General features: G+C 42.4%; 1 protein-coding gene and 1 long non-coding RNA gene across 2 annotated transcripts; one reads left to right on the plus strand and one right to left on the minus strand.

Annotated features, from left to right (window-relative positions):
* The first annotated feature begins 6,111 nt into the window (after nt 1–6,111).
* On the plus strand, nt 6,112–12,622 carry LOC119661733. The gene is made up of 3 exons (XR_005250613.1): nt 6,112–6,329; nt 12,099–12,322; nt 12,394–12,622. It is a non-coding gene; the product is annotated as an uncharacterized LOC119661733 (long non-coding RNA).
* Nucleotides 12,623–14,107: 1,485 nt separating this feature from the next.
* Nucleotides 14,108–15,457, minus strand: LOC119653012 (carbonic anhydrase 6-like). The gene is made up of 8 exons (XM_038057486.1): nt 15,311–15,457; nt 15,193–15,255; nt 15,100–15,135; nt 14,854–15,012; nt 14,670–14,793; nt 14,477–14,615; nt 14,282–14,401; nt 14,108–14,227 (listed from the first exon to the last, which is right to left on the minus strand). The coding sequence occupies exons 1-8, from the start codon at nt 15,342–15,344 to the stop codon at nt 14,108–14,110; spliced, it is 795 nt and encodes a 264-aa protein (XP_037913414.1). The 5' UTR covers nt 15,345–15,457.
* Between the last annotated feature and the right edge of the window lie 5,187 nt (nt 15,458–20,644).

Below are 20,644 nucleotides of genomic sequence, written 5' to 3' on the forward strand. Positions count from 1 at the left end.
GAGTATTTCGAGCAGATTCTGGTCATCCTCCAGTTCTAGCACCTCCACCTGTCAGCGTAACTGAAATCGAGGAAGCAATAAAACGAATGAAATCTGGGAAAGCAACATCGCATTTGAGCTCTGGAAAGCGAAGAGCGAAGTTATACAGGAAGGTAGAACACCATCTGACAAGAAAGTAGCACGGTTCCAATATGGAAAAAGAAAGGTAGTCTAGCAGGATGTCGAGGCGGTTGGTATCCCATACCATAACGATTTTTGAACTCACTCTTGACAACCGTATTCGCGAAATCGTTAAAATAACCGTGAATCAAGAATTGCGGAACCGCTGCGGTTGCTCATGGAGAAGCATCACTCTCTATACATTTTATTCCTGGATCTGGAGAAAGCGTTTGACGGTGTCCCGCACGAACCCATCTGGTATGCTTTACGACAACGCTTACTGCCAGAAGAACCCGTGCGCTGGGTTCAATTGCTCTACCACGATCCGAAATGTAAAGTTCGAAGTGTGACGGGTGTATCAAAACCACTTCGTGTCTCTGTTTGTGTTCATCAAGGAAGTACCCTCTCACCACTCCTCTTTCTTCTTGTTATGGACACTGTTACACGGGACATCCAACGTTCAGCGCCTTATACACTGCTTTATGCAGACGATGTTTTCCTGGCATCTACAGCAAAAATGATCTCGAGCAACTTTCAAACACGATCTCAGATTGAATTTGAATAAAATTGAGTTTTTGACCACCGATCCCCATGAAACAGACACAATCATTGTCAACTGAGGACTGAGCGATTTACCATAAATATCTCGGGTCAATGCTATCAGCCAATGGAGAACTGCGTTATGAAATTGCTTCATGCATTAACGCAACCTGGATGAAGTGGCGTTCCACAACTGGTGTTCTTTGTGATCGAGGTACCATCGAACATCTCAAATCTAAAATTCACCAAAATGTATCCCGTCCTGTCGCTCTCGATAGTTCGGAGCGTTGGCCGACTACAAAAGACAATGAACGGTGTCTTGCGGTAATGGAGACGAAGATGTTGCGTTAGACTAGTGGCGCGGCACGTTTCGATTACATCCAAAATGAGGATATCCGCTATTGATACGGGGTTGCATCGATCGTGGAAAAACTGCGAGAGAGGCGTCTTCGCGCATTTCGCACTAACGAGAATTAATTTTCCAAGTTCGCTCTGAACATCGAAGTTGATAATAAGCGACCAAAAGGCCGAAACAACGGTGGCTTGATGGGGATTTAAAAGCATTGCGGTTGCATCTAGATGAGGCATTTGATAGAACTAAATATCGAAACCGATCACGATGAGCTGACCTGGCTTGTGAACGGGACAAAGGCTGAAGAGAAAGAAGAAGATTCAAGGCTTGCCTAGGTAGTTTCACATCCTGTGTATATTCTTCTTGCCCATTGCAAACTTTTACACAAATATTCCTTCGTGTTTTACTCGAGGCCACGTTTTGCGTTTCATAAAAAGATTACTAGGCTAATTTAGTTGAAATTTTGCATCCCTCATTCTACAGATCCATACCGATATGCGGAACCTCAAAAATATTTAATTTTCTAATACTAATTTTTTTTTTCTACTAATTTAACATAAAAAATACACCGATTTTGAAAAAAAAAAATTCAAACGTCACACTGTCTATCTTATCAATTATATGCATTATTTTTGATTTGATAATATGCTATAAATCCACACGTATTACTTAATTACTTAGACGGAGTTAACGCTGTTTGGAAATATCAGATACTAACAACTCAAGCTATTAGAGTCCAAACCATCCAGAGTGCAAACCGAACGCGGTCTGGCGTCCAAGTCTGTGGGATTTTCATGCGCACACAAGTGGCGGTCGATGTGTGTCTGTTATAAGGTGGGGGAGAGGCAAAGCTCTGAGTAGCAAGACCCTAGCAGCCCATCGTATGCGATTTCCCCGTCTAACGGAATATCCCGAATTCGCTTATGTATCGAATTTCCGTTAGTGGATGCGCTACTACCCATTGCAGCTGGAGTACATCAGCACCTAAAATCTGATAATACGTCCATAGGCGGGGCATCACTCAATATGTCCAGCCAAAAATGCCCACAACAGTTCTGCAAAACTTATTGCTTTTCACCCAGGTACCCAGAACAATTCCACTGTATTGAATCTTGAAATGGGGTTCAATCGGTTTCTACATTCCTGAGCGACTTTTGAAATGAGTAAAGGACTGCTCAGCGCCCTTAATGCAGCTTGACTATCGCTACACATTGGAATGCGCCTGCCCTTTAATCGCTAGCCAATTACCCGGGTTGCTGCCCTTAGGACCATATATACTGCAGTCTGAAATGGGCTTACCATTTAGCCAGAGTGGGGTACAGTACGTCAATCATACCCAAACGCTGTCGCCCGCGGTTACCTGAAATGTGCTTCAGCTCCTCCCACGACTTTCCGAGACGCCCGCATTCATCTTTTACCGTTCTGCGCCAAGTACCTTTGGGACAACAATGTGTGATCTATCCACCGCAATTTTCGCCGATGACATCGCGAACGGGAGCCTGTGCGTCGACCAAGGTCTTCGTTTGTAATAGGATCAGGCCAGCGTATTTCGATGATACGATACTGACAAGTGTTGACGCAGACTTAAAGCCTTTGAGTTACAGCGGGGTTCACTTTCCATGTGCTACTTCCATATATCAAGAAGAACAAGAAAGTTCGGTGCCACAGTCGGCAGAAATCATGCTTCCTAGATATACAATTTGATTAACGCTTTCGATGCTCTGCCCATTAATACAGATAGGGAGAGTGCGATGACCCATCGGACTATGAACCTTGGATTTGGTGGTGTTTATCTTCAGAACTCTACTTGCCTCTTTTTCCAAATCCAGAGCCATTTGGCCAAGGTCCCTTACCCCCTCCCCCCAGAGAGAGCAAATAGATGCCATTAGAGTAGTCGAGGTGTTTGAGGAAAGATGTCATTATTCATTGGACTCCTCCCCATCCTCCGGATAACATGAAGAACGCCACCGATAACAAGAAGAAACGTTATCAGTGCCAAGATGCAACCATGACGGACTATTATTTGGATCTTAAAGCCTTTGCCACACAGGACGCGATCTGTCGTAGTGATCTCTGCCTTTACCTAATTGGTGAATGAACTGTCCAGTGTAATGGGCGAAAATACGGAAGTGCTAATAGAAAAGAAAATAATATTTGCATTGTTTTTAATTTCTATGATAGATTAGTGAAATCTTAGAATTTTAAATTGTTTATAAAGTGTTTTTCCATAATCTTCCCTCGTTTCTATTGGTTTGCCCAATTCATTGTGGTCTTTTCTATGCTAGGTTGTAATAACTGATGCAATTCTTGGAAAAAATTTTCAAAACAAATGCAAATCGTGTGATTGCAGTTCACAACCGAGAGGATGGTATTCTCCAAGTATTCTTCTTTTTTATTTCTCTTATGCACTCAACATTTTCTATTTATTCTGTTGCATTGAAGTGGTAAAACAAGAACGGGTACCTACACGTCTGAACTACTCACTTTTGGTTTCAGTTAGGAGGAGGTTAGTTAGCCAAAGTTTAAACAAAATTAAATGGGTTGAGAAGACCCTTCTTCAGTGTTTTCCCTTTTTCGAAGCTGTTGGTCAACGAAATACTGTATTTGCTTTTTTTACAAAATTCTTAGCCAATAAAGTATCAGTTTAATTTTATTTAGACATTTTTACTCAAAATTTATGAGAAATATTCGATACTACTAAAGCTCGTTAGAAAGTAATCACAATACTGGATCGCTCACAAGATATCGCGTAGTATGAGATAATGTCATATCTCTCTGTGTGTCAAGGGCTTAAAATCCTTTGAGATTTCACCTCGGTGCAGCATGGGTCATTTTGCGGCATCATATATTGCTCTGATAATAACTATTAGTTTTTCCAGAATGGAGTATGGCAGATACACTCCCTGTTCAATGAAGTGTGGGCGAAGCAAATATCTAAACTTCGCGCATTGTTCCAAAATGATCTGTAAAGTGCTGATGTAGTGAATGCAGAAGGATCCGAAGCAAAAACCGGCCTACTCTTTGTTGATCAAGTTTTCAAGATGTTCTCTGATTCCTCCCAGATACTCCTCTAGTTGTCACACTCAATACGGGTACCGTTTTTTGGAATTTCAATTATCATCCCTTATCCTACTCTCTGGGAAAGGTCTCGGATTCCCTAGATTTCCGTACGAGTGGAAGTAACTGCAGAAATAAATAACTCTTCCGGAAGATCGTCAAATTCAGTGGCTTTACTTCGTATGAGTGCATTATTAGCCGAAATGATTTTTCTTCTGCTTGGAGGAACAGTCCGTATCATCTTGCTACAATGCTACGGTGACTGGTCATTTCATCCACAAGAGGTGTAACCTCTCCGGAAGTGTTCTTTCCATCGTCATTGTAGATGAGAAGTCAACGGTTAACGTCTTTCACCATCGAAAGATTTGCGACCACATGCTCTTTCGTGCTGTGATATACACTTCTGAAATTATTGCGTCCTGCGTCATATTAGGCTTCCCAGACCAGCGGAATAACAAATTCCCTTTTGCGACCGGGCACACTATGCTGAACTTCTCGGGGTTTCGCTCGGTATCGGAGTTCTCGCAGCAATCAATCGAGCCTTCAATTCCTTTTATTTATTGATCCGCTTCCACGATTCCGCAGTCAGCCAGATCTTGAGATTCCTCTTCGGGATATGGGCGACGACCTGTGTATCAACAGAGAAAAGAACATTTTTGATGGCGGCCTACTTAGTGTATCTGCTGTCCGATCGGCAAAATAGCTCTCCTACTGTCGAGCGACAGCAGGATTATATAAGCGGTCGATGTTTAATTTCGAGGGTTGCAGGCTTCCAACCTTGCGAGAAGTGGCGGACGCAACGAGAAAGTGAACATAAGTGACCATCACATGATGATACCTTTCTAAGCCGATGTCAGCAACTCACCACTTTGTTACACACATTTAGGAGACAATTCATAGATCTGTTGATCGCGAAGTGATCAATCTGATTAGTCGTACTGTATCGACCAGCTGAAACTCAACTGACCTTATGGTGGGCCCCGTGCTCGAACAATGTGCCATCAATGACGAAATGGTGGAGACTGCATAAATTCACGAACCTCCTACCATTATCTTTATGGTCACCGTGCTTCCCTCTTACAAGTCCGCGAAAAGTTTTGTCAAATCATACCCTGCGGTAGCCGTCAGAAGCAACCTGATACTGGATCCGCATCTTATACCATTTGGCTTCCCAGATTATAAAAGCACACTGCCTAGTGTTGCAAGAGGGAGAGGAGTACTCCCCAGAGCCCCACCATCTTACTTTGCTTTAGTCCAGAATGTTCAGCTTATATTGTTGGAATTCCTGCTCGAGTTGGTGTAGTGTACATTCTGAGAACCCTCGCTACCGTTGTCGAGGAGCGTGTGGACATTCCAGAAACCAATAAAATGCCTTAAGCGTGAGGTCGTTGTTTACGTTTCGGAAGCTGTACAGTTTCAAAAATTGCAGGTTGCCCACAAATTTCTAACCCGTTTGGCCGCTTCTTATGACAAGCAGGGAAGACTTTGAGTGTATTCTTAAGCTCGACTAACGGGGCTTGAAACACCGTTGTATATTGTCCCGAGGTAGACCCATGCTCCAGAGCGCGGTTCTGTTTTTGAGCCATCGGTGTAGTGTTTTGAGTAAATATATCCAAGGGTTGCAAATTAGGTAATGTATTCACAGTTGGGCTAGATGCCGTGCTCATGGCACCAGTACCTTTGTACCTTCACCACCCACACTAAAGATGCATAAGCCGACGGCGGCCTAATGATAGCATTATACACCGTTCCGCGGTCTCATTCAATAGCTCGCAGACCCACGCCAATTGGATAAGTTTGAGCGCCTATTGGTAGATTTGGCAGTAAATAGTGATTTATACGAAAGTGTGGGAATGAAGGAGAAGATCGAAATTTTGAAGGTCTTAATATTTATTCTTACCACATAATTTTTGGTGGAGATAAACTTTTAACTATGGAAATGCTTTGGCATTCACTAGACTATCTATACTTTGAAATTTAAGTTAAGCAGGCGTTACTTCAAGGATGCCATTGAATCAGCCGTTTTTGTTTTATGATACTTAGTAAGGTTTACAATTAGGAGAATTTTAAAAATGATATTTTTTTGTCTTTTTTATTTATTTTAATTTTCATCTTGTTTCATTTTTTAATTCATGAATAATCACTTGACAAGTTATATATAGTCTGCGGTGATGAAAGATACGTACTAATGTAAAGAAAAGGAACTAATTTAAATTACATGGTTTGTATGGTAATTTTTTGTCAATATGCAGGAAGTCAGGAAAGAAATAGATTTAATAAGAAAGAGTCAATTGAGTTAATTTTTTGAAGAGCCCTTTTACTACTGCTGGGGTTGAGCAGTTGCTCAAATTCTTTTCCTCGTCGACAGATCTGTTGAACCTCTAGGCTACGCCCAAGACCCGCATTCTCTGTCCATAGCCATAACTTGGAAGTTTGATTACTGATTAAATTTAGGTTTCTTTCTATAGACTTTGCAAATACTGAGGCATCTTTGCAAATCTTTTATTCAACGCTAATTAACTGTGCAGGAATACTTCGTTTTGTATGTGCATCTGGACGTATTCAGGGAAAATATTAGTCTGGACGTCGCAAATTCAAAAATAAATTTAATTTTCATCAGTGCTGGAATTCAGATGAGGAAAAAATGTAAGATCGACTCATCTGTAGATTGAATGGTATAATTGGTACATATTTCCATTCATTTGTGGTTTGATATGCTGATTACCGAAATCTTCAATGCGATGAATCAGGAACTTGCAATAAGTATGTCTTAAACGCACCCGATATCCAAAACGCTTCCTAGAAAGGGCAGATATCTAAAACCAGAGGGTGAGGACAGGTAAGCAGCCCCAAACTAGATCGTGAAACAAATTGCTGAAGCATTGCAATTTAGAAACGGTCTTATGCGTTCATTCAAGTCCCCTTTCAAGTAACTACGGCTGCTGTAATGAAAACAACATTGAAGATACAGGAAGGCATTGAAAACTGATAGAATATGATTTCGGGCTAAAATAGTTCAAGAACAATCACAGGGTATAGGCAAATTATTTTTAATTGTAGGAAGTTGTATTCAAACTTAATCACACCAAAGGAATAACTCATCCCTAAGGAATAGGACATTTCTTGTCCTTCAAACTGTCGAGGAATTATTTGTCTGTAAGGTTCTTTCTTGATTTCCCTGTGCGAAAATTTAAAAGATATTAAGTGAAGCGCAAACGGTTCCATGGGCTTTAAAGAACAACTATTATTATTCTGTTAAGGGAAAGTCGCACCGCGTCCTTGAAGAACTATTGTGCCCCTTTTACTGGTTACAGTGTACCTGTTGATCATAGAGTCTCAAGCAGGCCTGTAACCGTTAGGAACTTTAGTATGTTCCCCACTTCCAGATGTTTCAGCTTTGCATCTGGTATTAAGTGTTCTCCCAGATGTATCGACCTACTTTGCACAAGCGCCGGACACTGTCCCAGGACGTGCATAGAGGTTTCGTCCTCCTCCTCACAAAACCTGCAGGCAGTGTCCGTAGATATCCCTAGCTTTCCTAGGTGGTAGTTCAGCCGACAATGACCAGTGAGAATTCTCACTATGATTCGGAGGTTCTTTTTGGTGAGGTTTAAGCAATCCTTTGTACGCATGGGTTCGTATCCCCCAATAAGCACTCTGGACTGCTCCATCCCTGGCAGACCGGCCCAATATAGTTCCCTCAACCATTTCTCTTCGTTTCTTAGATTCATAGCCATGAAACCGTTTCCGATTCCACAGAAGGGTTCTGGCCCGTGTAAAGGCATGCCTGCTCCCTTCTTGGCTAGTTCATCCGCTGCCTCATTGCCTTCCAACCCAGCATGGCCTGGAACCCAAAGTATCCAGACCTTGTTGGACGAGCCGAGTGTATTCTGTCTCTCAAGGCATTTCCATACCAGTTTAGAGTTCACCTGGTTAAACCTAAGTGCCTTGATCGCTGCTTGGCTATCGGTGAGAATAGCTATGTTCTGCCCCCTGTAGTTCCTTTGCAGATTAAAGGAGGCACATTTGTCTATGGCGTAAATTTCCGCCTGGAATATGCTAGTGTACCTGCCCATTGGCTGAAAGTACATTTTCCTTGGACCAATGACATCGGCACCCGCTCCCTCTGCTGTGAGGGATCCGTCAGTGTACCAAGTAATCAGTTGCTGGTTTAAGCCGTATGTCGCAGCCACGCTCTCCCAGTTTGCCTTGTTACTCCAACGTGTTTCAAACTTCTTATCGAAGTGAAACCTCGTTGTCATGTTGTCCCTCGGTATCAGTAATTCGTGATACCGCCTAGAAAGGATATCAATCTTCCTTCGATTTAGGCAGCTCCCCGCCCCACTCATACTACCGGCCATCCTGAATATTGATCTCCTTGCCTGCATCTGTATGTGCAGATGGAGAGGGGTTAATCCCAGAAGGACATCCAGGGATGCCGTTGGGCATGTCCTCATTGCCCCACTGATACACACGCAAGCCAGCCTTTGGAGCTTATGTAATTCCCTGGCTTGTGTACTCAGTTGGGTTCTTTCTGCCCAGATTACCGCTCCATAGATAATCATTGGCCTTACTATTGCAGTATATATCCAAAGTAGTATCTTCGGGCTGCAACCTCATTTTTTTCCTGCTATGGATATGCAAGTCATCAGAGCCTTCGTGGCTTTCCGACAAGTGTTTCCGACATGTGTCTTCCAGAGTAATTTTTGGTCGAGCGTGATTCCCAAATATTTGACCTCTGTTTCTCGTTTCACCTCCATATCATGTAATGTTATGGCTTTCAGGTGATCCAGCTTACGCCTCCTAGTGAATGGTACTATGGTGGTTTTGGTTGGGTTGACCCGCAGTCCCACCTTCTTGCACCAGGCGCTAGTAACCCTTAATCCGGTTTGGATTCTATCACATAGGGTGTCTTCATATTTGCCCCTACAGATTAGAACAATGTCGTCCACGTAGCCCTGAACTTGTATTCCAGTATTAGTTAATACGTCCAGGAGTTCATCCACTACCATACTCCACATCAGCGGCGATATTACTCCACCCTGTGGACAGCCTTGAGTGGTGTTCATGATAATAGAATTTGTACCTGTTTGTACCTCTATTTGTCTGCTTTCTAGCATTTTGCCCATCCAGAGTGCCAGGGTGTTTCCCACTCCTTTGCGGCTCAGGGCATCCTGTATCTCTGTGTGCGATGTGTTGTCGAATGCTCCTTCGATATCCAAAAACGCGCACAGTGCAATTTCTTTTGTTTCTATGGCGTCCCGTAGTACCGCTGTCAGCTGATACAGAGCAGTTTCAGTTGACCGTCCTGCCCGGTAAGCGTGTTGACAGTGATGTAGGGGATTACGCTTTAGAACGTTAGTTCTAATATAGTTGTCTATGACCTTCTCCACCGTTTTGAGTAGGAACGATGTTAGGCAGATGGGTCTGAAAGATTTAGGGTGAAAATGATCCTTTTTACCCGCTTTCGGAATAAAGACCACTTTTGCCCGTCTCCATGCCCTTCGTATGTAACCCAGTGTTATGCTCCCCCTTACCACCCTCAGAAGAGACTCTAAGATAATTCCTAGGCCTCTCTGGATAAGTGCTGGGAAAGAGGGGGGAAAGAGCAACTAACAAATCGGTACAGTAGACGTGAAGCAGTCGATCTACCGAAAACGAAGCCTCCCGACAGCCTTCATGATTATAAATCAACCTTTAACTCCATATCACATTCGTGGCGACTGACCGACTACCCTTGCACAAAAGCGACCTGAATATGTTACTTCTCCTGAGAACAATAATTAAGAATTGGAACTATCGGCATCTACCAAGGCGGGGTTTTATTTGACGTTCAATCTGCCGTCCTGTCTATTCAATGTAAGCAAGTACATATTCTAAGGCAAACATGCTATTTCCTTCCCCCATTGTTTGGAAACATTCCGAATACACCTTCTGTTGATACTGTCGAAAGATTTCTCGGGCTTGATGTAGAACACGTGGGGGACGGCTGTAAATTCCGCACAATTATCCGAAGGGTGTTAATTGTATCAACTCGTATTTTTACGATAGTTGAGAGCACACAAATACGATTCTAATTGTGACACTCAAGCCGGATACCTTCTTCGGAATTCGATAATCTCCTTCCTCTACTATTTGGGAAACATTTCGGATTCCCATAATTTATATATTGAAAGCAATATAAGTTCACTTTTGTTTCGCAATTGGAAAATTGAATACTTGTTCAACTGCATATGCGAGTGCGCGTAAGCGTTGCTACAAACAAGAAAGGATATAGACGTGTGTGTAAAAAAAAACCATTTACTCTCCGTCTATTTTTCTGTCTCGTCACACTAAATTCGATGGTAAGGAGTGAACTTCAACCCTCCATACATGCCGTAAGGAACATCATTCTACATTGAGTTTAAAACGGTGTCCCCATATATGTGAAAAGGGTGTGCACTTTTTTTTCGCCGATTATAGTCATGTGGGGTATCAAATGAAAGGTAATTTCCAAAGCTGCCCGCAGTAGTGCTATTTGTTACAAAAGTGGTAGTGAGGGGTTTGGAAAGTGATTATTTGTTTCACGAACCCATTTTCAGAAGCTATTCAATTGAAAATCTGAAACAAATCACGAAGCTGCCACAATACGGTCTCTAGGCTTCAAAATATCCTCCATACCGATATCTGCTCAAATAAAGTTAATAATAATAATTATAATCGTTGCCGTAACAATCCAATCGGACCAGGGCCTGGAAGTGTATTACAGTCTACAAGTACTACCAGTTTATAACGATATACTCTTTTTTGTATCTCCTTGGGCTACCTAGAAATGGGAAATGATTTGGCTCAGATACTCATACGCTTAATCGACTTGTATCCGACATCCAGTCACGATTACAAATCCCTCTGCCACCAATGACATTTGAACCGCGACCTTCGGCTACGATAGCAGATCCGCCTTAAGTTCACCCTAAAATCACGGCAGTAATATAGGTTATAATATGGATCATATTTGGAGAAAATCGCACTATTCCTAACAAGTGCTCAGAGGTGGCCGAGGATGACCTTCATAGTGGTGGCACCGGGAGACGCTGTACTCACCTTGGCTTGCCGGGCGTGATACAGTAGGCGAATGCTCCAAAGGCCTAATCAGGGCGATCAGACCCGAGTCTGCACGGGGACTCATCCGAAGTGGCAAATTGGTCACGAAACCTCACCAGGGGTATACTGGTACCATGGGAACCGAGATAGCGCCTGGACTCTCATACTTCGGGTGAACTCCCGTTGTATGTGAGTACAGCTCGGTTTTTTGCGGTTGGCCCCCTAGTGGGAGCTTCATGGGGGTTGTTGGTTATACTCAAGCGGGAAGAGACCTTCGGGCCTAGGCGTGGTGTTGCGGTTCAACACGGGTGCCATATTCGTTAGTTCGGTAGAGATTTAGGCAGGTTTTGTATCCACCAGTATGAATGCTAAGCCATGCACTTGGTATATGTAGACTGGTACCGTTGTTGCTTGTCTCAGCGGAGCTCTGATTGTGGTCAATCAATCCGTGCCTTAAGAAGACCGTGGGATTAAGCCGTCCAGACAGGTGCTCGTTAAACCCTCACGGACTCACTATTCCTAACAAAGTTATAATAGGTTTCTCATACCTGAAGTGCAGAGCTTCTGGTTTTCGACTTGTTCGGTAAAATTTTTACAATCTCATCATCCTTGAACTGTGATAGAATGTTTTTTAACAGCTTCCTGAGGTGTTCCATATTTCATGCAATTCACTGTGGTTTCTTGATGAACTCTCTGAAATCTTTTCGAGGAAGGATGCAAAACTGTCGAGTTGGCTACCATTGAGAAAGCAAATTTTGTGCGCTTGTATACAAAGTAGTAGTATAAGCATTAAATTCACATTTCCTATTGGCTTCCTTGTAGAGGGGGTAGCCTCAAAAATATTTATGGCAGAAAAATTAATGTTCCTTTCTACTCGATAAGATCACGTTTCTCTTCCAATTTGCAGGATAAGAGGGTCCTTATCTGCGGAGTTTCTTCCCTAAAGGAGCAACAAACAACGCTTTAAAGCTACTTTGAATCACGTGGCATTTGTAAAAACGGGAAATTACAAAATCCAATGAATTTGGAAGTGGATTTAAAGGGTCTAATTCTGGAACCCGTACACAATGACTGAAGCGGGAATTACCTAAATTTTTGGTGGTTAGCTGTAACGATAGTTACGCTTATGAGGTAATATTAGTTGATATTTAAATTCAGGCAACGATAAATTTATTTTTTATTTTATGCTTTAATGAAACAAGAAGAGGATGGTAAGGAGCGATTTGGATGCATGTTACGCAAAGGAACTTTCCATACTTTTAACGGATCCTTTTCAAAGTTGTATAAATACTATTTCAGAACATAATACATAAGATGAATTTTCATCGGAACTTGGACCAACTTTGGTCATAGGTTTATAAACGTTAAATGAACTTGTCAATCTATTTTTAGTAACTTTAATTTTAAATACAATTTTAGGTATTTATTTTACTTTCATTGTATTTTATTTAATTTCTATTATCTTTTCTTGTCATGATGGGTTCAAAAATTTGCTATGAAGAACTGCTTGGTTACAGTCTCAGGTTGTTCGGTACGGACATATTTTAACTGCAGCCTTTTGTTGCCAGGTGTAGGCTAATATTTTGATTTTTAAAAGCTGCAGTCGTTTATGATTCCTGTCTTTTCCAAATGAAGTGAATAGCCACTTCACTCTCCTGCGGGCTAGGCAGAGGGGTTAAATTTTGCACAAGGTATTCCCCACTTGTCATAAATGGTGAATAAATGGGATAGAGATTTGTGGGCTAGTAAACTGGAATTTCTTGAAATTTTTTACGTTTCGTGAACTGCTACCACCGTTCGAGATCGGACTGATCTTTCGGATACTTCTTACTGGTTCAGTCAACGATTTATGATTGGATTCTAGAATGCGCAAATACTACTCGACGATGGTATCGAGGTTTCTGAAAATACCAACCATTACAACTTCAGCGCACCTCTCGGTCACAACTTGGTCGTAATGGGATAGACTGTAGTAGTTCACTACTACACTAACGATGTCTAAAACGCATGAAAATTGAAGCAACGGATTTTAACTCTGCAAGTTATAATGGGTCACAGACTTTGAACAATCAACTCGTGTCCGTGGCAAGAATGTTGGAGGCCTTACCAGATGTCTCCCACGCAAAAATGTGTGGATGACGCACATGACATGGTCTCCACTTCAATGAAAGGCCCACCCACAGTGTCTACGGCGCGGGTAGCCCGAAAAGAAAGCGCAGCCACTTCCACAATGAGAGGAATTGAAAACCTGACAACGGGGAGGGAAAAATTTGGCGGAAGGGAACTTCAGTTGGGAAGGAGAGGGGACTACAGGCTAAATCTTGGCTATCAGAATCGTTTCTTCCACCTCTGCCAAGAAAATTGGAAGAAAGGGAAGCAGATGATGTGAGCGCAACTTGTTTTATACCGGTATATGGAGACGGATCCATGCAGCCCGGACACCGTGAACCTGCGAGGGTGGGTCCCCAGACGACGACAGAGGAAAGTACTGCCAAAGCAAGCGAAGCTTCTTAGGAATTGAGGTTATGGTGGGTACAATCAAGTGTGACAATACCCAGAAAAGGCAAGAAAATGGAACTTTCAGCAGGAGGTCAAGACAAAGCTGGTAGCCCTAGGGGCATTACTCTTCGGTTAGCAGTGGTTCTCATATCAGACACTTACGTTCTATTATACAAAGATTTTTTATATATTTCTGGTACGAGGGGCATCGATTCGTTTAGTCAAAATCTGTGGTATTGGATCAGTTAAGTTTTTAGGAGGAGGCGGTGAGGATAATCAACCACTAAGGCTTGAATGTTCAGGGACTGAGTCTTTGCTTATACACGCTTCCTCAATATTATACTAGATAAGCTAGTTAATAAATTCGGAATGGAAGAATATCATTATGGAATCAACCAAAGTGTGAAATGAAACCACCTAGTATCTCAAACAGGGTTTATTGAACCATATTGGACGATTATTTATTGGTTGCACTGATCGAAAGTTCCGCTCCAAAACAGAACCATCCGCCAGTCTAGCATTCTTGAATTTTTCAATCTAAACAAATGGATCTTATCGCCGCCTTTTCAAAGAAATAATCGAAAAACTTACATCTTTTCTCGATGCTTCTAAAAAATTCGTAAATACTATCCATGTAACAGATTCTGCGCATGGAGGGGTTGTTAAAGATCCCTCGTAAGTAAAATAGCTGTTAAAATTCTTTGGTAGAAACTGATATAAACAGGTGGACGTTATGATACTAATCTCTGTTCCTGGATAAGAAGCCTCAACTAAGGCTTCGAGTACCTTTTTCAGATAAAAGCTAGACTTTGCGGAGTGACGGTGGAGGACAGCTAGGACAGCTATACCATCGGAAAATTTCATAGCTTGAGCCATGTTACAATATTTCATATTCCTGTGTACTAAATGCATTTCTAAAATTAAACTTTAAATAAGAGCGAATTAGTTGGTGGTTTCCCGCACCTTTTTCGTAAAATACCTTTGACCGGCTATAATGTGCTCCGTGCGATCCCAGTGCCAATGAATGTTTACTAAAGCATATTCGCTTGCTAGTGGACCTCCAGATATGCTGATTTTCAAAATTTCCGGTATATCGATGGAAACTTTGGGAAAGTAAAGAAACTGGATTTTTCTTAAAAGGAACCTAAATGGAAAATAAACACCTCCATGCCCATTATTCGATACCAAAAGATAGCCAAGAGGGGTGTCGTAGTTATAGAATAATAACGGGCCAAAGTAAAACTCTGTTGAACGGCACTTGGATAAAACTATTGGACTTTGACATTTTCCCCATTTGCACAGTCCTCCCCACTGACCATCAGCTAAGAAAAATAAAAGGAAAGTAAATCTGTTATCAACAGTTGGAGACTATTGACATTCTCAAGGCAGTTTTTAGCACGAAATCTTACGTTTGCCGTATTTTGAGTAGCACCAAGTTGCATTACCTGTAATTAAAGATTGAAGGGTGACCTTTCAATTTATTTAAAAGAATATGTTTGTACCAGATCTGCAGTTCCTCCAACATTTACATGATACAGAAGAAGCTAGGTAGAGCAATAACTCCCCTAAAGTTGAAAGTATGTATGAATAATTTGAAAAAAATATCTAATTGTTAATCACCTAATGCAATAAATACAAACTGATTGCAAATCATTTTTCAATAACTTCACTCAAAATATTAGACGTTTAGAAATGTAAAAACTCGAAGCAAAGCAATAGTTGGACGAGAAGTCGAGTTGCAGTATTTTGATTATATTATATGTTAGGAATCAAGTTTTTCAGCTTTTGTGTAAAACAAAACCTTATTGAAGTTGGCCTACTGCAGTGTTTGCCTTTTTCTAGCTGCCATTGGTTCCTGTTAGACGATTATGTAGGATTATGCGTGCGTGCTCATGTTCATATTCTTTCTTTCTTTCTTTTACATTTTTATTGGATGGCTGCTATCGCCGTTTTAACTTCAATATATGCTCCATGATATTTTCGGCTGTTAAGTAGTCCCTAGTTGGTGGTCAAAGGGTAGTATAGGTCCTAGGGCGAAACATGGATTGGTACCCACGGTGGAGCATAAAACCTGGGAAATGCCTATTGAATCAACACCAACAGCTCTACTATCTCCACCTCCACGTGGTGACCGCTGGGAGCTCTTTCTTAAAGAAAAGCTGCAGACGGAAAAGGATGAAGGCGAGTCTCCTGCACCTAACAACGGGACCAATTTTACCAACTCCAGGTCCTCCAGGTTTGGGGTTGGATAGGGCTGACAACCTTACACGGAAAACAACTTGTTACGAAGCCATAACAGGAGCCTCGGACTGGACGGATTACACAACGACGAATCGGGCAACGATAAAGAAATAACAATTTGCGCATTTTCTCGTGGAACGTGCGCTCCCTGTACAGAAAGTTTGATTTTAAATGTGTGTGGAGTGGTTAGAGCACTAGGCTGTCATACGGAAGGTCGCGGTTCAAACCTCATTGGTGGCAGTGGGATTTGTATCGTGATTTGACGTCGGATACCAGTCGACTCAGCTGTGAATGAGTACCTGGGTCAAATCAGGGTAATAATCTTGGGCGAACGCAATGCTGACCACATTGCATCCTACAGTGTACTGTTACGGTCTTGAATGAAGTGTTGTAACACATTTCAAGGCCCTGATTCAATTGGATTGTTGCACCATAGATTATTATTATTATTATTGATTTTTAAGATCTAATAATTCCTTGAACAATGGGTTGTAATACTATAGTGGTGTTAGAAGGCAGAAACATCAGGATTACGCTTGTAAGGTTTGCAATAGGGGGATGTGGAGGAAAGTTATCTATGATACCAAAAGCAGGATTTTCCTTTTCTCTTTCGTTAATTCACGATCGTAAACTCGTACCCATTTTGGGAAAATGTCAGCGGTCATCCAGGCCTTGCTATTACTCTCATAATCCACTGGTGAGTGCCGCACATTTTTAAAACCAAGAGTTCCGGATTATGGGAAGATCTTTTTCACTCTACAACTCATATTGGCCGCCACCAGTTTCTATTTCTTTTGATAACTTTCTCCCGTGCGTGTTTCGCTTTTAAATTTCAACGTTGAACTCTAAAGATTCTTCGATAATCTTGCCGAAGACAATGTTGTAGCTTACTTTAAAAAGGTTTATCGAAATCATTGAGCAATTTAAGTCAGGGATATTTAACTCCTGAGCTTTTTCTTGCAGTAAGGTTCCATTTACGGGTATTTCCGAGTTATGCTGAAGCACATCACAAGTCATTGTTGCAAACAATATTTTTCCCCGTGCTGGAATGCGTTAAAGTAGGGAAATTGAAAAGTCATTCGGATGCTAATCTATATCAAAATGTACCTCTAAAAATTTAAGTATAATTTTCACAAATATAAAATGTGTCTATGTGTAGAGTGCAAAGAGAACTTCTATTTGAATTTCATGAAAGAAGTAAGTTCTCTTTCACGTTAAGTGCTGGACACGCTACGTGCTGGATAGATGAATACTTTCGTCTGTGCTGTGCTGAATACGCTAAATTCTGAATGGTGTGAATGGATAGGTAGGTCTCTCCCCTCTGTAGCTAGAAATCTCTCTGAGGTCCCCAAAGAGTGGTTTCCTTTGTGTCCGTAGCCTGACTCTAGCTAGAGCCGGGCAATCGCAGAGAAAGTTCATGACGTTGGTTTCTATGCCCGGAACCCAGAGGAGGGTGACCTTGAGCGTACCGCCCAGACGGTTCAGCGTGTCTTTGTACTGCCCCACTAGCCTGGAAGATGTCGTTGCTGAGTACAAGGCCCTGATGGCCGCTTGGCTGTCGGTCAGGATGACTATGTAACCCTTGGGGGTCGAATCTTGCTCCAGCCATCGACAGATATCCAATAACGCCAGTACTTCCGCTTGGAATACATTAGCGAAACCTGGGCGACCATACGACTCACTGTGTGTATTGGAGAAAACCCCCGCGCCGACTTCACAGATCATCTTTGATCCATCAGTAAAGAATACTGAGTCATAAACTTGCAGCACGCCGCCGGTCGTCCACTTTGCCCTGGTTAGAAAGTCCACAGCAAAGTTTCTCGTGAAGTTCAGCTTGCGTGTGGCATAGTCCGTGGGGAATGCTCAGATTTCCCGAGGTACTTTGTCTAGGATGCTACTGTGGCCGTAGGACTTCGCTGGCCAGCATCCAGACTCACGTAGTCTGACGGCAATGCACGCTACAAAGTGTTTAATTTGGAGGTCTATGGGGAGGTGATGCAGGAGTACATTGAGAGCATCTGCCGGGTAGGTCTGCAGAGCACCAGTAGCACCTGCACACGCGGTTCTTTGAATCTTATTAGGCTTTATTCTATGTTCAATCTCCAATTTAGCTTTGGATCCCGGATTACACTCAGATACTTTACATTAGAGGGAAGAACCAACCTTTGTTCATTCAGCCGTGGTAGGTGGAATTCAGGTATCCTTGTCTTGGTGGTGAATAGCATCTGTTGCGTTTTGGTTGGGTTTATGCCGAATCCGCATCTTGCGGCCCATAGGCACACCTTTCGCAACCCTTCTTTCATGATGTCACTCACAATGGACGGAAACATCCCTGACAGTAATATCACCAAGTCCTCGGCATACGTCACCACTTTCACCCCGCTACTGTTCAATGTTCGCAAAATTTCGTCCATTACTTTTAACCAGAGCACCGGAGAGATGGCGCCACCCTGGGGCTCGCCTCTGTTCACAGCTCTGGTCAAGTGGTTGCCTCCCAGATCCGACTGGATCATCCTGGTACTTAGCATGGATATAATCCAATGCATAAGATACCCCTACAATCCAATATTGGTCAAGGCTTCTTTGGTGGCGTGGGTACTAACGTTATTGAAAGCTCCCTCTATATCCAAGAATGCAGCTAGGGTATACTGTTTGTACTGGAGCGACCGCTCAACAATGCCAATATGGGTACGAATAGAGCCCTTACGAAGAAGCTGGTGGATTACAGTATGGAATGTAATCCTTCAATGGCTGTAAATCCTTACAATTTTCGATTTTTCCTTATTGAAAATTTAAACGCGTTTTTTCTCTAAACAGTGTGTGTGCAGGATAACTCAAAAAGTACTTTTTTGATCTTCTGTTGTACACACGTCTATACACTAGTACCTTCTAGTTGAACCTATAAAGTGAGAAAATTTATTAAAAAAAGATATTTTTTCTAAGAATGAAAGTCTCAATTTTAACTGAAAATTCGGACTTTTTTGCTTTTGCAGTTTAAAATCTTTAATCATCATCAACGGCGCAACAATCGGTATCCGGTCTAGGCCTACCTTAATAAGGAACTCCAGACATCCCAATTTTGCGCCGAAGTCCACCTAAAAGCTGTCTGGCGTCCTGGCCTACGCCATCACTCCATCTCAGGCAGGGTCTGCCTCGTCTTCTTTTTCTATCATAGATATTGTCCTTATAGACTTTTCGGGCTGGATCATCCTCATCCATACGAATTAAGAGACCCGCCCACCGTGGCCTATTGAGCCGGATTTTATCCACAACCAGACGGTCATGGTATCGCTTATAGATTTCGTCATTATGTAAGCTACGGAATCGTCCATCCTCATGTAGGGGGCCGAAAATTCTTCGGAAGATTCTTCTCTCGAACGCGGCCAAGAGTTCGAAATTTTTCTTGTTAAGAACCCAAGTTTCCGAGGAATACATGAGGACTGGCAAGATCATAGTCTTGTACAGTAAGAGCTTTGACCCTATGGTGAGACGTTTCGAGTGAAACAGTCTTTGTAAGCTGAAATAGGCTCTGTTGGCTGACAACAACCATTCGCGGATTCCGTCATCGTAGCTGTTATCGGTTGTGATTTTCGACCCTAGATAGGAGAAATTGTCAACGGTCTCAAAGTTGTATTCTCCTATCCTTATTCTTCCTGTTTGATTTTCGGTGCTGACGTTGCCACCATATATTTTGTCTTGCGTTCATTGATGTGCAGCCCAAGATCTCGCGCCGCCTGCTCGATCTGGATGAAGCCAGTTTGTACCTCTCGGGTGATTCTTCCCATGATATCCCCCCCCCCCCTAAGGCTGAGAGGTGTCGGCGTTCAATCAGCACGTGTTCAATTTGGTTGAAAGTGATCCCGTCTGGAGAGGTGCACGTATGTTTGTGAACCGCAAACCAGGTACTCCCAACAACCATTTCGTGTGATACTGCTAACTGAATAATGCGCAGTCCATTATCATTGGTATCCCTATGTAAGCTATGGGAGCCGACATATCGCCTGAATACGGGCTCCTTCCCAACTTGACTGTTGAAATCCTCAAGTATGATTCTGATATCATACTTGGGGCAGGCTTCGAGAGTCCGCTCAACTGCCTCGTAGAAGGTATCCTTCTCCGACTCTGCAGTCTCCTCTGTAGGGGCATGAACGTTAATGAGGCTTATATTTCTAAACTTGCCTCGCAAACACAGAGTTCATAACCTTGTGCTTATATTTTCAAATCCGATAACAGGAGGTTTCATTTTTTGGCTGACTAAGGAACCTACTCCGAGCACATGGTTTACTGGATGGCCGCTATAATAACGGGTGTATCATGTATTTTGGCACTAACTTCAAAAGCATGTTATTCGAAAACAAACAATCGATTTGAAAAATCCTTTTAATCGTACTTTATTCTGTTCATGATTCGTCGAAAAATACATTTACAGTACACTTAATGGACCATGGTCCTCGATTTTTCGTAGTGTGGAGCGAATGTTCCGAATCAGGTTTTAGCGGACCGATGGATCGATTTCCTTCAACTTTCTCTTGATTCGACCAATCAAATGTTGCTCGTTTCGAGCCTCCCAGCCACCGACGTAGACCATACGCTTGAGAACTGCCCAAAAATTTTCGATTGGACGTGCCTGAGGTACGTTTGGGGGATTGTCCTTTTTCGGCACAAATGGTATATTTTGCTCAGTCAGCCAATTCAATGTTTTTTTTGCATAAT

This window comes from Hermetia illucens, chromosome 1, assembly GCF_905115235.1.
Source record: "Hermetia illucens chromosome 1, iHerIll2.2.curated.20191125, whole genome shotgun sequence".
NCBI lineage: Eukaryota > Metazoa > Arthropoda > Insecta > Diptera > Stratiomyidae > Hermetia > Hermetia illucens.

Coding starts and splice junctions, on each gene's coding strand:
- LOC119653012 (XM_038057486.1), bottom strand. CDS start 15,344: ATGATTTGCAATCAGTTTGTATTTATTGCATTAG. Junction 14,616..14,669: donor CACATTATAGCCGGTCAAAG/GTATTTTACGAA, acceptor TCTTATTTAAAG/TTTAATTTTAGAAATGCATT. Junction 14,228..14,281: donor TAGAAGCATCGAGAAAAGAT/GTAAGTTTTTCG, acceptor CCATTTGTTTAG/ATTGAAAAATTCAAGAATGC.